The sequence below is a fragment of the Cucumis melo genome, chromosome 11 (genome assembly GCF_025177605.1).
Source record: "Cucumis melo cultivar AY chromosome 11, USDA_Cmelo_AY_1.0, whole genome shotgun sequence".
Lineage (NCBI taxonomy): Eukaryota > Viridiplantae > Streptophyta > Magnoliopsida > Cucurbitales > Cucurbitaceae > Cucumis > Cucumis melo.
In genome coordinates, this window is record NC_066867.1 from 31,262,308 (window position 1) to 31,279,168 (window position 16,861).

At 33.7% G+C, this 16,861-nt stretch overlaps 4 protein-coding genes across 4 annotated transcripts; all 4 read left to right on the forward strand.

Annotated features, from left to right (window-relative positions):
- Positions 1–478: 478 nt before the first annotated feature.
- Positions 479–2,122, forward strand: LOC103497668 (UDP-glycosyltransferase 75C1-like). Its single transcript, XM_008459921.3, has one exon. It carries the CDS (start codon positions 626–628, stop codon positions 2,033–2,035), a length of 1,410 nt encoding a protein of 469 aa, XP_008458143.2. The 5' UTR covers positions 479–625; the 3' UTR covers positions 2,036–2,122.
- A 3,467-nt stretch (positions 2,123–5,589) lies between these two features.
- On the forward strand, positions 5,590–6,966 carry LOC103497667 (UDP-glycosyltransferase 75C1-like). The gene has a single exon (XM_008459920.3). The coding sequence runs from the start codon at positions 5,590–5,592 to the stop codon at positions 6,964–6,966; it is 1,377 nt and encodes a 458-aa protein (XP_008458142.3).
- A 994-nt stretch (positions 6,967–7,960) lies between these two features.
- LOC103497665 (uncharacterized) lies at positions 7,961–12,098 on the forward strand. Its single transcript, XM_017046741.2, has 7 exons — positions 7,961–8,802; positions 9,023–9,116; positions 9,202–9,827; positions 10,025–10,133; positions 10,232–11,019; positions 11,430–11,528; positions 11,621–12,098. The coding sequence occupies exons 1-7, from the start codon at positions 8,065–8,067 to the stop codon at positions 11,687–11,689; spliced, it is 2,523 nt and encodes an 840-aa protein (XP_016902230.2). The 5' UTR covers positions 7,961–8,064; the 3' UTR covers positions 11,690–12,098.
- Positions 12,099–14,631: 2,533 nt separating this feature from the next.
- On the forward strand, positions 14,632–16,515 carry LOC103497664 (protein GRAVITROPIC IN THE LIGHT 1). The gene has a single exon (XM_008459917.3). The coding sequence runs from the start codon at positions 14,641–14,643 to the stop codon at positions 16,123–16,125; it is 1,485 nt and encodes a 494-aa protein (XP_008458139.2). The 5' UTR covers positions 14,632–14,640; the 3' UTR covers positions 16,126–16,515.
- The last annotated feature ends 346 nt before the right edge of the window (positions 16,516–16,861 follow it).

A 16,861-nucleotide genomic window follows, 5' to 3' on the forward strand; every position in this document is an offset into this window, starting at 1 on the left:
TACATATATATATATATATATATGTGCGCGCGCGCGCGCGCTAAATTAGAATTTTCATAATCCAATTAAAAATATTAAAATTTAGTGTTAGGATTTGATAAAATCGGGGGAATAGTTTCTATTGTTTGATAATGACAATTCTATTTATAAACTTAATTAGGAACTAAGTTTTTACTTTCTTCAAATTATGATACTAAATTTGATCTGTTAAATAAATTTATGATGATTTCATTGAATATTATATTTTTATTCCGATAAATATGATAATGTCTATAAAAAGAGGACACCAAACAAAATTATATCGATTTTTTTTTATGATTTGGTTGGATAAGAGTGGAAAAGTAATGTATGGAATATTTTCATGATAATGGTTGGATATGAGTGAATGAAAGCATCACATAAATCATTATCATACATATAAATAAATCGTAATAAATTTAAATAATATAGACTATTTTCATGTGATGTTCATATTTTTCAAACTAATTTGCACGTTTTTCCAAAATTTGAATTGCCAAAGGAACCTCTCCTCACTCATACTTCTTAGTTCTTATCTATAAAAAAGGCTAAACCTATTAAGCTTAATCCCATCTTCCCATGAAAGTGGTTTTTGAAAAGAGTCATCATGAGAAACCACCATTTTCTCATTGTATGTTTCCCTTCTCAAGGATGCATAAACCCTTCCCTTCAACTCGCCAACAAACTCACATCCCTAAACATTGAAGTCACCTTCGCCACCACCGTCACCGCCAGTCGTCGTATGAACATAACCCAACAAATCCCTTCATCATCAACCCTATCCTTCGCCACCTTCTCCGACGGTTTTGACGACGAAAATCACAAAACCTCCGACTTCAACCACTACTTCTCCGAGCTCAAACGTTGCGGCTCTCAATCGCTAACCGATCTTATCGCTTCATTGCGTGACGACCGCCATCGTCGTCGCCCGTTCACTTTTGTGATCTACAGCCTCCTTCTAAATTGGGCAGCTGATGTCGCCACTTCTTTTAATATCCCTTCAGCTCTTTTCTCAACTCAACCAGCTACAGTTTTGGCGTTGTATTATTATTATTTTCATGGCTTTGAGGATGAAATTACCAACAAACTCCAAAATGATGGCCCTTCTTTGTCCATAGAATTGCCAGGTTTGCCATTATTGTTTAAAAGTCATGAAATGCCTTCTTTTTTCTCTCCTTCTAGCCAGCATGCATTTATTATTACTCCTTTAATGAGAGAACAAATGGAGTTTCTTGGTCAACAGAAGAAGCCAACAAAAGTGTTAGTCAACACATTTGACGCTTTAGAAAATGAAGCCTTGAGAGCCATTCATGAGTTGGAAATGATAGCAGTCGGACCTTTGATTAGTACTGAATTTCGTGGTGATTTATTCCAAGTATCTAATGGAGATAATTATATCGAATGGTTGAATTCGAAGTCAAATTTTGCGGTTGTTTATATATCTTTCGGATCGATCTGTGTTTTGTCTAAGGAACAAGAAGAGGAGATTTTGTATGGTTTATTAGAAAGTGGGTATCCATTTTTGTGGGTAATCAGATCAAAAAATGATGAAGATCATGAAGAGAAATGGAAGGAATTGGTGGAAGGGAAAGGGAGAATTGTGAGTTGGTGCAGACAAATTGAAGTATTGAAACATCCTTCATTGGGTTGCTTTGTGAGTCATTGTGGTTGGAATTCAACATTAGAAAGCTTGAGTTTTGGGTTACCAATGGTTGCTTTTCCACAACAAATAGATCAACCTACTAATGCAAAGCTTGTCGAAGATGCGTGGAAGATGGGAGTGAGAGTGAAGGCTAATTTAGAAGGAATTGTGGAGAGGGAAGAAATTAGGAGATGTTTGGATTTGGTAATGAATAGGAAAGATATTAATGGAGAAAGGGAAGTGGTTGAGAAGAACGTTGAGAAGTGGAAAGAATTGGCTTGGGAGGCCATAAATGAAGGTGGATCCTCAGTTTTGAATCTTGTCAACTTTGTTGATGAGATTGACGTGGATGATGAGTTGACGAGTACAGTATGAGTCTTTCTCTTGTAACTTTTTTCCATAGAGATTCAAATCATAGAATTTTTGGTTGGTTATACATTTAGCTACGTTTCTTTTGACTAACTAATCGTTGTTGATGGAGAGTTACAAAATATAGTATATAATATATTTCGATTTTAAGTATCAAAAATTGGTTTTGAAAAAGGGAATGAATTCTTTTTTAAGTTAATTTTTTTCCGTTGGTAGTTTGATATATATATATATATATATACACACAGTTGTAAGAAGAACTTGGGTTTGCACAATTTAAAATAAAGAAAACATAATAGAGGATTAAGATTTTAAAAGTTGATTAATTAAGGAAATGAAAAGGACTTTCAAGATAAATTGACATTGGGGTTTTCATTTATAAAAAATTGGCCTCATCTTTCAAAACTAGTCTTTTATGACCACTTTTTTATATGAAAATGAATAGTCATAGATATAACAATTAGATTTAAAGTATTAATATATTTTGTAACATTTAAAAAACTACTAATATAAAAAAAATCTTTCAAAATTTCTTTTAAAAATATCACCATATATTTAATTATTATATAAATTAGAACAAAATATCCAAAAAAAACTCCAACTCCAAGTTTATTTTTTTTTTGGTTTATAAATAAATTTGATTACTTTTATAATCATTGTATTGGTAAGAAATCTCAATAAATTATAACAAAATATATTTTGTGATAAAAATTAGATCATTACAAAATTGATAAACACGAAGTAACAAAATTTGACACACAATAATTAAATTATTTTCTTAAAAACGTTCAATGATCAAAAGTTTTTTTTTTTTTTTAAAGAAACTTTAATTGTTTGGATTTTCATTAGTTGATTTGGTTAACAAGTTTTCTTTTTCTCTTTTGCTTTCTAAATAAATAAAATATAGTCATCAAACCTAACTTTTCTTTCTTAAACAAAAGAAATAATAATAGTAAACACAAAATAAGAAGTGAAACCTTGTAGTGCTTTAAATTAAAGTTTATGGTGTAAAAATGAGCCCCAACCAAAACAAATATCAAACAAATATATTTATTGACATAATCGGAATATATTTTAAAAATATTATTCTTATATATTCTTTCAATTTATCTATTTTAATTTATTTATATATAGAATTGTAATATGTGATTATTATCGATAAAATATCAATATCCTATACAAACTAATAATATTATAATAAATAAAGTAAAATATATAAATAATGTAAATAAATTAAATTAAAAATTAAAGAAAAGAAGTTTTTTTACTAACTCTAATTTATTTGAAATTTTGATCAAAATGTGTCACGCACTAAATACCTTTATTTATAGATAAAATGACAAGTAGTGATAACTTACATAAACACTAATAGTGTGTCATATCGAGACATGAACAACAAATTGAGTAGTTATAAATTGTCGTACTAAGAAAGAACATCTTTTTAATACATATTATTGTAATATTTATAATATTTTAATAATTTAGGATAGAATTATTTGAATTGTGATAAGTCAAAAGTTTGGTAAACATCGTTTTCGCAATCTAGTCTAGATTTTCTCAATATTTGAAGATCCAAATTGACTACGTCTTTTCCTTGTTGATTTCATCTTGAAAGTTACACTTGTGCTCAAAAAGCGGGTAAGATTATTTTATAAAAGAAAAAAAAAACAATTTTTAATTTCTAAAATTGATTTTTTTTTATACCACATGAATTAGCTAAGTAGGTTTAGTTTTGTTCTCCAATAAAACACTGGATTCTTAGTTAAATGAATATTACTTTAATTTGACTATCACAATGCATAGTCTCTTTTTGTATGCCTTAGTTACTATGACATACTTATTTTTATAGTAGAAATAGCTACTGTCTTCTGCAATCTAAAAACTCAGCTAGTAGCCGTATTACCCAAAGTAAAAACATGTTAGATACAATATATATTTTTATGTTTATTGTCATGTACATGTACCCACTCTCGTTTGGATCTACAATATTTGCTTTTGTACTAGTCATGACATACATTAGGCTATATGCAGATGTAGTTGAAGCATACGAAATTCATAATGTAAGAGTTACCTAAAATCTTGTGTGGCACCAGATACTTCTGAAATTCACCAATGCGCATAAAATTATCGAATTTTATAAATCATTGTTTGGGGAGCTTGTTGAACAAGCAGTATGAAGTTTTGCAACCATGTACTATGAATTCATGTGGTTGTACCCCATAAATGTCTTCCTCTAAATCACAATGAAAAAACACTGCCTTCACATCAATCTATTTGAAAAGCGACATATCTTCTACTAGTACTATCGAAGTTCTAACACTATTTAGTTTAACTACTATAGAAAAAATTTCATTAATTAAAGTCAATATCTTCTATACGTTAGAACTTGTTTTTACTACAACTTTTGTATCTTTTACTTTTATCGAATTTTTGTTTGACTCTCATCCTTTTTACTCTATTTTTACTCCAAATCATACTTTTTTAAAAGACTTTAATTCACATTGCATCTTATAACTTGTACCAATTTTTTTTTTATTTCTTTCATTGGCATCCACATATGGATTTAATATGATTTATATTTTTGGGTAGCATCACATCAATGTTGAATGGACACTTCAAATACCGTGGCCCCATTTTGCAAGTTGTTTTGACGGTGGATATTCAAATCATACAATCGTCAGAAAATTATTGAAATAAAAGTAGCCCCCCCCCCCCCCCCCCCCCCCCCCCACCACATAGCTTTAAATTTTATTTATTTACTCATTTACTAATTTTGTCTCAACTTGGGGTATCTTTCATGCCATAGGATAATGATTTTGACACCATTTTAATTTATTTATAAACCTAATTAAGGTCACGTTTAATTAATTACCATTAATCAAAAAGGAAATGCCTTCATTTGTGTGCATCAATTTTCTTTTTCTTCTAATTTTACAAGTTTATCTTATTTGTACGTTAAGTTATTTCTCATTTTAAATAAATGTTATCAAAAGTTTTTCTTTTCAACAATTCTTCTTTCTCATATATTTATATAAAAGTATGAGATATGAGTTTAGGATTCTTCTCTCCTAAACCAGGGTTCAAGTACTTTAGACGATTCGGTCTTTGTCGTTTGGAGTGCAATTATTTCTCTTTAGAGATTCATAAAAGCCTTAAGCTTGTGGGTGAGGTAAATTTAAAATTATATATTGGCTTGAATATAAGACATCTCGAAGAATCAACCTACTAACCGCATCATCTTAAATCACAAATTGACTCATATATAACAATTTACGATTATAGGCCCAAACATTAAATAAGCTATAATAATCCACGTTATAACACCCAAGATAAGTCGGGGGTCTAAACGCCTTCTAATTTTTTTGTTGTATATTTACAAGTCGGTTCAAAGTCCCCAAATTTGACTAGATAAATGAAGGGTCAACAACAGTAAAGTAGGCACGAGGGGATTTCTATTAAAATAGAACAAGATCATATATTTGTAGCTACAGTATGAGATAAAAACAAATTAACCTACTATATAAGACCATTAAGATTGAAGATCAAAGAGGCGAACAAAGATGAGAAACCACCATTTCCTCATTGTATGTTTCCCTGTTCATGGCCATCTAAACCCTTCCCTTGAATTAGCTCATCGTCTCACAGACTTAGGCCATTATGTCACCTTTGCCACCACCGTCACTGGAAGCCACAAAATCACCACCGTCGCCAACAACAACAAAAAGAAAACCACCACCTTGTTATCTTTCACTACTCTCTCTGATGGCTCTGATGAACAAAGAACCCCCAACAAATCCACTCGCAACACCACCCAATTCTTCGATAATCTCAAGCTTCATGGCTCTCGATCTCTCACGAATCTATTCATTTCAAACCAACAATCTCATAACCCTTTCACTTTTGTAATTTACTCCCTTTTGTTCCATTGGGTTGCTGATGTAGCCACTTCTTTTCACATCCCATCAGCTCTTCTTTTTGTTCAACCAGCTACCCTTTTAGTTTTGTATTACTATTACTTTCATGGCTATGGTGATACAATTCCTAACAAAAAATTACAAGGTTTGCCTTTGCTTTCTACTAATGACATGCCGTCTTTCCTTTTCCCTTCTTGCCCTCATGCTTGTCTTCTCCCTTTGTTCAAACAACAAATTGAAGTACTCCTTGACCAAAAAAGTCAACCAAAAGTAGTACTAGTCAACACTTTTGATGCCCTTGAGAGCCAAGCCTTGGAATTAGCGATTGATGGGTTAAAAATCTTGGGAATTGGACCCTTGATCCCTAATTTTGTTTCGTTTGATGGGAGTAATATTTATCATGATGATTGTATTGAATGGTTGAACTCTAAACCAAATTCTTCCGTGGTTTACGTTTCTTTCGGATCTATTTGTGTGTTGAGTAATACACAAAAAGATGAGATTTTGTATGCTTTGTTGGAAAGTGGATTTACATTTTTATGGGTAATGATAAGTGGAGATCAAAAGGAAGGGAAAGATGAATGTTGTGATTTATTACTACAAGGGCAAGGGAAGATTGTGAGTTGGTGTAGACAAATTGAAGTGTTGAAACATCCTTCGTTAGGTTGTTTTATGAGTCATTGTGGTTGGAATTCAACATTAGAAAGCTTGAGTTTTGGGTTGCCAATGGTGGCTTTTCCTCAACAAGTAGATCAACTTACTAATGCTAAGCTTGTGGAAGATGTGTGGAAGGTGGGAGTAAGAGTGAAGGCTAACTTAGAAGGGATTATAGAGAAGGAAGAAATTAGGAAGTGTTTGGAGTTGATCATGGGTAGATCAAGAGATGATGAACAAAGGAGAGAGGGCATTGTGGAAAATGCCAAAAAGTGGAAAAATTTGGCTTCACAAGCTATTGGTGAAGGTGGTACATCATCCTTCAATCTTAAATCTTTTGTTGCAAATATTGATAAAATTAGTGGGTGATTTTTTTTTTCCTTTTCATTTCTCTACTAAAAGAAATTCAAATAAATAAGATTTAGATGGAAAGTGTAATGTTTATAAATCAATAAAATTACTTGACCCTATATACTTGTTTCAAAACAATAACACAAATGGACTATATTCAAATTTAAATCGTTTAAATCTAATTGAGGTAACATAAAATATCTCAATCTATTTTATAATATTTTTTTCAATAAAAGAAAGAAAGAAAGTTATGCTTGAGGTTATTGCATTTAGTGGCCAATTGAATAGACTGGCCAATGTATGGAGATTCGCAAGGCTGAATACTTGATGGGAGATTTAAATATATTATCTTAAACTTGGGGAAATTAAAAAGATATTGTAACGACTTGAAGTAAAATTATTAAAATATTATATATATATATATATATATATATATATATATATATATATATATGGACTAGTTGCAAATGTAGTAATTATATTCAAAATAATTAAGTATATAGAAATATTTTTAAAAAAATTGTAAATATAGCAAGATTTGTCAAAATCTATCAATGATAGAAGTCTATCACCGATAGACCATGTAGCAAATGTTGGTCCATCACTGATAAACCGTAGGAATCTATCAACGACAAAAGCTATCATCGATAGATTTTGCTATATTTACAAATTTTTTAAAATGTTGCTACATAGTTAATAATTATTCTAACGATTGCTATCCATTCTAATTACCCTATATATATATATATATATATATATATATATATATATATATATATAATTTCCCTATTTTTAAATTGTGAACACAAACTTCGTTACTTTGAAAATAGCACAAATTAGAAAATAAACTAAAAATATGACACAAAGATAAAACATTTATAAAAATAGCAAATTTTAATTGATAATTTTTTTTTAAATGTTGAATTTATCCTTTAATGACTATGAAATCGAGTAAAAACTTTTGAAATAATAGGTAGGCTTGAGTTTTTTAATCTTTTATCAATTTTTATTTATACTATATATGCAATTATTTTCATATTTGTATTGTATATACTATTATTTTTTCTACCCAAATGTCATTTATGCACTTTCCCAAATTTTAAGACATTTTTCAGAATGACTAATAAAAACCTTACTATATCCCTTATTATCCTAACAATTAGGTTTAGCAATTTCTCATGTTGGACATGGGCTTGGACTTCTCTCGACCCGACCCAATACCGAATTATAAATTCCCGCCAATTTCCCGCATATATAAACAAACGCATCGCCTTTTCCTCTAAGCTTCCCGCCATTTTCTCTTCTTCCCGCTTCCTCTCTTTCCCACTCCATCGATTCCAAGAATTCTCCATGGAATCGAAGCTTCGCACTATGCCTTCCAAACGCTCCTCCATTCTTCATCATCCTCGAGCTCTACAAGCTGGATTACTCCACTTACCTCACAAAAGACTTAAGACTACTCTCCCCCAACCGCACCTGGAAGAACATGCTTCCAATTTTGTTGCCAAAGATCTACGCATCAAGCGAATCTTCTCCCCCAATTTACAGAATCGCTCCTCGGTGTCATCCAGAGAGCTGATTAGCGATAGAGAAAGGCTAATAACCGCGAATCGAACTTGTTCAAACGAAGATAGTGGAGTCGGTAATACACATGTTGAATGCGATGAGGATGGGCGATGTGATGGGAAGAGTGAGGAACCGGTGCACTCTACTCCTCCTGATGTGGATATTCTGACTGGGGCTTTTGTGTCGGCTTCTTCAAGTGGTTGTCCTCGATCAAGTAATGGAGGTGTTTTGGGAGATACTTGTGTGAAATCTGACTGTAGAATTGACTCTGTTGCTAGACCCGGATCGGTAAATATCTCCTTAAGTTGAACATTTCATAATTGGCTTGGTTTTATTTCTCTTTGTGTTGATTTCTTGCAAATGTTGTCCTGTTGTTTCATTTAATAGGTCTCGTGGGGTTATAATTATGACTATAAGTTATGTTTGTGTATAGTGATCGCCACTTGTATGATTCTTGATATTCTTTTGTTTATGTTGGTCTAATTTGGGTCTTGAAATTATGAATTAGGTGCTCAGACCATGTTCTAAACGGAAGTTATTCAAGGCTCCTGGCTCAATTGCCTACAAAAGATTGCTACCTTTTTTGATGGATAACGATAATTGTAACTTCTGTGCCCACTACTTTCATTATTTTCTATCCAGGTTGTTTTTAGGACTTAATTTATTTCTATTGTAAATGTACTACAGACAAGCTACAAGATGATCCAAACCCAAAAAGTGAGAACAATTTGGTGAAGAAGGTGAATAATGAATCTGATCTGCGTAATCATGTCAAGGGTTCATCTTTTCTTGATTCAGACACATGTGTAGTAAAGAATGCAACTTTTGCCTCCGGCTTGTCATCTAAGACTATGAAGCTAAATTTACCACCTCCTGATGATGGAGATGCTTCGAATTTTCAGAATGGTGGCGATTTAAACAATAGCCAGAATACAATCAAAGAGGATTCTGGTCTGAAAAAAGATAATGCAGTTTGTGCCTCATCGCTTGACGTAAGGCTGACAGAGCAATCCAAAAACCCCGGGATAGAGACGATTGATGGTGGATCCACTTTTGTATCTGAAGTAGACAATTTTATGTCCCATGTTTCAGAGGATATTAAAAGAGACGGTCATTTCAATGAAGAACTCAAGATGTCATCTTTAAATTCTAACATTGTTGATAGCCCATTGAATGAAGAAAGGAGGGATGAAAAAGTGGGATGTACTCGAGGTGCAGATCAAAAACTTGGTAGTTCTACTGTGGGTGAAAATCATTGCAGCATTGCTACAGAGAGTGACAAGAAAAATGGTGCCTGTGTTAGAAACAAAATGGTGAGATACATGAAATGGTTTATTACTTATATGCTTTTCTGCTTCTTCCTTTTAACATTATGCATGATTACTTTCAGTGAGTGCATAATATAATTTGGACATGAATATTCTACAGCCTTGAGAGTGATATCCCATTTGATTAACAATTATAGTTGTTTTATTGTTGTGTATTACTAATATAATTAACAACTCGTTAGGTTCGCAATCCACTTGTACAACTGAAGTCAAAATACAGCCAAGTTTCATTTAGCTATCGAAGGATGCGTCCATTCCTTGAGGATCTTTTCAAAGATAATCCAGAGAACTGTATGCATCCTCTCTCACAATTATAATCTTTCTTCCATAATGTCATGCTTGTTGCTAATGCTATAGATTAGCTTTGATAAATTTTTTATATTTTTCAGGTGCCTCAGGAAACATCGACTGTTCGGTACCAGAGAAAGAATTGCCAACTATGAATTTGCAACCACCGAGTTCAAACTCTCACAATTCCCAGGTTAAATCGGAAGGCTTGGTATCTTGCAACATGCCACTCGATGGAAACTCATATACTCCTTCAATGCATGAATTGACTAGTAAGAACGAAACAGATTGTGAAACAGATAAAGTCTTATTGCCTGCTGGAGTCGATGATAAACTTCTATCACCTCCAAAATTAACGTTGCAGTCTGAGCAGGAGATGTTGGATAAATTTAATTTGAAAACGGACCCTCAATTGCCTGGTGCAACATTTTTAAATGATCAAGCAGTGTCACCATTGTATCCTGCTGCTAATTATGAAACTCTAATTGGAGAAGGATCCAGAATGACTTCTGAACAATCTCCAATCACTTCAGAAGACTGCACAAGTTTGAAAGATAGTATTTCTGATGGTGCTAATATCTCTGAGAGAAACAGCTTAGCACCAAATTCCTCTTCCGTAGAAGGAGGTATTCTGCCAGGAATTCACATAAATCATAGAAAGGGAATTCTTAAACGAAACACACGAGGATGCAGAGGAATCTGTAATTGTCTGAACTGTTCCTCTTTTCGTCTTCATGCGGAAAGAGCATTTGAATTTTCTAGAAATCAACTGGAAGATGCTGAAGAAGTTGCGTCAGATTTGATGAAAGAATTGTCGTATCTTCGTGGTGTCCTTGAAAAGTATTCTGATGGTGCAAAAGGGGATGCTGGGCATCATCATTCAAATAAGGTAAGTGCTTAAATTAGATATTGATTTTTTTATGCTTTTCCTGAGAAAGTTGGCTTGATTTAAGCTATTTCTATATCATATATAACTAACAACAATAAACTTTTGATATGTTCTTGTATTACATGCTAAAGCTAATAGATTGGCAGTCATTTTATTCCAAAACTTCAGTATTTCATTGGAGTAATGGTGTGCTACTGTAATACACATTATCCTGGTAAATATCATCGTGGGAGAATAATTCATTCTAAAAACAGGAAATAATTACTTTATTTGATTTCTATTGTTGGAATTTGTCATGACACCAGGACTGGACGGGGAGAACTCTAAATTTATATTTTTGGTGAAAAAGCTTCCATAGTCCTCAGCTAATTTTTATTATTCTCTTTTAAACCTATTTCATACTTTTACAGGTGAAAGAAGCTTGTAGGAAAGCATCTGAAGCAGAGCTAATTGCAAAAGACCGCCTTCAACAAATGAACTATGAGCTTAACATTCATTGCAGAATCACGGTATTCTATTTACAAATAGAAGTTTTCTATCTTCAACTTTGATCCTATAGAGATTATCTTTACTAAGTCGTTGAAAGTTCTGTTTTTGGCAGTGCTCCCAACGTCCAAATGTTAGGTTTTCTAGTGAAGTTGAGAAACTAGAGATCGAAGATGGAAAATAGAGCAAAATGATGAATACTGCAAATATGGTACCGTTATAAAAGTTGCGGTCATCACTCTTCAGCTTATGCAAGGCTGCGAGGATTTCATGGATGAAATGGATGGTCTTTCATTTCGTTTAGGAACGCAGCAGATGGGGAAAGGGTTGCATCTTCATGACGAAGGACGGAACAGGTTTCATTCTAGTTGATTTCTACTTTAATATGTCGGAAAATGACAATTTTTTAGACTGCTGAAATTGAAAGTGTCAATACTTTTTTTTTTTTTTTTGGTTTTTTCTTAAAAGAAAGAGAGTAGCATAGTAGTGATAGAGTGGATTATGTATCCTGTAGATTATTGGGTGTTACGTGTACATTAACTTAATTTGTGGGATCTTCCCTTCTGCTAAATGAAATATTTGGTTGGCTAAAATGGATGATGGCTGGGGTGGGGGTACCATATACTCGTTTTTAGTGCTGGAAGATCTTTCGAAAAAGTATAACTTAAGTCGTCCACTATGGCTTGAAATCATCAGTTGACTGGAAACATTCCAACCTCAAAACTCTTGATAGAGAGCATATGTTTTACCAATTGTCTGATTGTCAAGTTGGCATACATGCAGCTTTTCTTGTGATAGACATTAGTTTAATTTATTTTGATGCATCAAAAGATTTGATGCTTTTGCTACTGCACATATGTTTATAAAGCGTGTTGTGTAGGGATTAAGGATCAAGCTGCAATTTTCTCGACAGGGTCAAGATGTAGATCAATTTGATAGAGCCAAAGTGTAGTGAAATATAAGATAATGGAATTACAAAATATGATGACGCTTTTAAGTATTGGTGCTTTGGGTGATTTTGGTTCGTATGACGTAATTGCATAGATTTTGAACAAAAATGAGATTTGGACTAAAAGAATTGCCTTAATATTAAAATAGGCCTAGAGGAGAGGGTTGACTTGGGTCTTTGTCTAAGCTAATAGCATCAGTTTCGACGTAACCTACTAAAGCATGCTCATGCACGCTTTAGCCTAGGAACATAGTCTTAGGATCAAATTGGGCCTAGGAGGAGGTTGTCAAAATTAGCCAAATCTGAGGTCGAGTCTAGCACAATGATCGATGAGACATGCCTTGACATGGGGAGAGAGAATGATCTGTATAGCTATGAAATTCTATGGAAGAGAACCTAAGTCACATAGAGAAGCAGATCAATTCTCACTCTTAAATCCTAAAACTTCTATAATCTTTCGCTTTGTGACTTAAGCATCGTAGTGTGCATGAAAACTTACATAACAAACTCTACATCAATGTATAGGTTTCTTTGTCTTGGAGGTTACACGCTTCCCACCTCTAAACAAATTTATCATTGTCGTTGGGTGAATGTTAGTCTCTTTTTTCAATCCAAATTTTGGCATCAATATCAGGTAAAATGATAAAAACAACCCCTCCACAAATATAAAGCTATAGCACCACAAAAATCCAATCCCCCATTTTCCAAGTCCTATGTTTAAATTAGCAATGATTCTTTTGCAAACTTTTTCTTTCTCTTTTTAAATATATCAGTGTGTGGGAGAGCCTTTGGAAGTGAGTTTGCTTTGTGGTGGGAAAGGAAACTAAGGTTGGGTTTTTGCATACAATTGTCTTTTTAAAGCATTGCACTTCCCACTTTAAAGCTGTTTCTATATGGCCTTCCCAAAATGGGACACCATCAACCTGCCCACCCACAAACAACAGTTTAGCAAAATCCAACTTTTTTTCCCAACAAAATATTTCACTCGATCATTGTACACAAAAGAAATCAGTGTCTTTTTCTTAGTAGTGGCTCATTTGTTCTGGCCTTTATGTGAAATGAGAAGAAGTTTAGGTGAGCTCTTATATTTCCATGTCAAAAAGAAATAAAGGCATATCCTATGTCAACTCTAAGAAAAGAGAAAAAAAGAAGGAAATTTTTGAATTAGGCAAATCTTAAAAGGCAGAAGCTTTATTGCATATTTAAACTCTACTCTTCAACCTCGATAATTATATATTATCAATCTCATTTGGTAATCTTTTAATTTTTAATTATTAATTCTTTTGCATTTGAGCGTGGGTATAACCAACATCGAGCAAAAAAAAAAAAAAAACAACCAAATGTCGTAAACATAGCAAATTCAAGCCGGAAGTAACAAATTGAGACCAAAATAGTCCTAGAAAAAAGGGGTTGACTCAAGCCAGCATATTCAACCGACCATCACAAAACATTTACTCAAACAAAATGAATCATCTTATGGCTAAATTATGGTTAAGAGAACGTGGTTAACCTAGCTAAGACCAAGACCAACCCAAGCAAAATACCAAGTAGAATACACCCGTACATGTCCTAAGCCTACGAATCAACGAATAACCTCAATGCAACTCCAAAGTTGTATGAAGAAAGACCTAGGTCAAGCACACCAATAAATAAATACATCATGATATAGTTGAGGTAAGTTTATTATAATACTCAAATTTTGCTACTTGTTTGACTTATACGTTTAAACATGAGTGGCAAGCATCACACCAATGTCAAATGCATTCTTCAAGGTCCATGCTTTGGCACCAACAAATCAATACAAGTCAGTCTATAAAAAAAAGGATGATTTGTCAAATATAGTATAGTATAAAGTATGGAAAGAGATGTAAATGAGTAAATTAGGTCTTCTTTAGGTTGCTTTTCCGTTTGGTTACTTATTAGCTGTAAACGTTAGGCCTTTTCTCTCATTACCGTTGCAAAATAATAATAATAATAATAATAATAATAATAATAATAATAATAATAATAATGAGTGGAAATTAAGCCCCACTCTTTGTTCTTTCTCAAAAACCCTCCACACTCATACCTTGCTTCAAAGTCATTCATTCTCTCTAAATTTTCTCTCAATTTTGTCTTCAATTAATCTTCTTCTTCTTCTTCTTCTTCTTCTTCATCTTCTTCTTCTTCTTCTTCACTTTCAAATTATGTGCGACATGGATGGTTCTTCCAATTACAAGACCCCACAGATCTCCCAAATGTTTCAGAAATTCGCCCTTGCTTTCAAGACCAAAACCTTCGAATTCTTCGCCGACGACGACGCTCCTGATGATTCCGACGGTTTTTCTCTCTTGGACTCCGCCGAGGAGATTATTACCGACCAGAAAGTCGTCGTCATTAAACCTGATTCTGCTTTTGATTTCTTTCCCACGGTTCCTTCTAACGTTATTCCACCCAAATCCAATCAGGTGGTGGAGAGTAAAGTTGAGGGAGGAGGAACGACGGGGAAGGTTGTTGATGTGGAGATGATGCGGACTTTGGTTTCGTCGATTTTCGCTACAATTTCTTCTTTTGAAGCTTCGTATATCCAATTGCAAACTGCCCATGTTCCGTTTGTTGAAGAGAAAGTCACGGCGGCGGATAGAGTATTGGTATCGCACTTCCAGCAGCTTTCTGATTTCAAACATTTTTATAAGGATTTCCGTACGAATCGTGGGGAGGATATTTCGATTCCGGTTGGTTCTTGTTTGGAAGCTCAGGTGCAAGAAAATCAAAGTAAGCTTCGAGTGCTTGGGACTGTCTCGGACCGTGCTCAGTCGGAGATTGATCGGAAGGACTCTGAGGTAATGGCTCTTAGAAAAAAGTTGGGGGAGTTGCAGAAGTCTAATTTGAGGTTATCAAAGAAATTATCTGCTAGTTTGAATGCGCCTTGTGATGTTTTGTTGTCTGTTGGAGTATTCGATTCGATATTACACGATGCTTGTAGAGCAGCCTACAATTTTACTAAAGTTTTGATGGAATTGATGAAGAAAGCTTCATGGGATATGGATTTAGCTGCTAATTCAGTTCATTGTGAGATCAGATATGCTAAGAAAGCGCATATTCGGTATGCATTCTTATCATATGTATGTTTATGGATGTTTAGGAGTTTTGATTCGGAAGTTTTTGGTGTGATTGAGACTGAGAGTTTTTGTACCGAACAGTCTCAGAATTTGGATGGAATTAGCATTTCTCTTAAGCAATTACTTGAGCATGTTTCAAGCAACCCAATGGAACTGTTAAGTGTAAATCCTCAATGTGCATTTGCAAAATTTTGTGAGAAGAAATATCAAGAACTTATTCATCCTACTATGGAGTCGTCAATTTTCAGTAATTTGGATAGAAAAGAAGCCATTTTGAATTCATGGCGGTCGGTCAGTGTGTTTTATAAATCGTTTGTTAAAATGGCTAGCTCAGTGTGGATATTGCATAAGTTGGCTTTCTCTTTTGATCCCATTGTGGAAATTTTTCAAGTTGAAAGAGGTGCTGAGTTCTCAATGGTATTCATGGAAGACGTCACGAGAAGATACATTCCACCTTTTAAATCTCGGGCAAAAGTAGGGTTTACTGTGGTTCCTGGTTTTAAAATTGGAAAGACAGTAATCCAGTCTCAGGTCTATCTTGAGGAACTCTGTGCTCTTGGTAAAGGATGAAAAACAAAAGCTTCCATTGAGATTTATAACGAGGAAAATGACTCCTCCTTTTCGTGTTATCATTCCGATATCTGTGGTGGTTGGAATTCATGAGGCGAGCGGATGCCTCATTAACTTGCTGAAGCTAGAAAAATGAATGAACTATGCACCACCTGAACGCTAGCTCATCGCTTCTGGACACGGATAAACTGCAACCTCAGCAGCCACCTTGTAAATCTCTCCCTCGTGCTCTCTTTCACTTACTGTGAGTATTGTTCAGGGTCAATTTTATAGATATTTTTTCTCCTTTTGTATTCATCACTCACTAATATATACATAACCAAATTGTGTATTTAGATCAACTGATTACAGTCATCATATCATTAATGATTAATATTCCGTTTCCTTCAATTTGTCTTGTTGAATTCCTTTTGAGAGAGACCCTATTGCTGTCATGGAACATGAATAAATTAGCAATAGAATTAACTCTGTTTACGGAATTTGACAGTTAATGCTGTGGACCATTTTTTGCTTTAGCTATAGAATCAAATTTGTTGGAATTTATTAGTTAATGATCTGCACTAACTGACTCTGACAATTTCATCTTTCTTTATTTTATAGTTCAACCACTGTATTTTGTTTGGTAATGGTTAAAAACACTCTTCTTGACTTTTTAGAACAGATTTTTTGTTCTTTATTACAAAATGTAGCTTTGGATGGCGACTTTTAGAAAGTTTGTTCTTGGTTGTATTGTTGT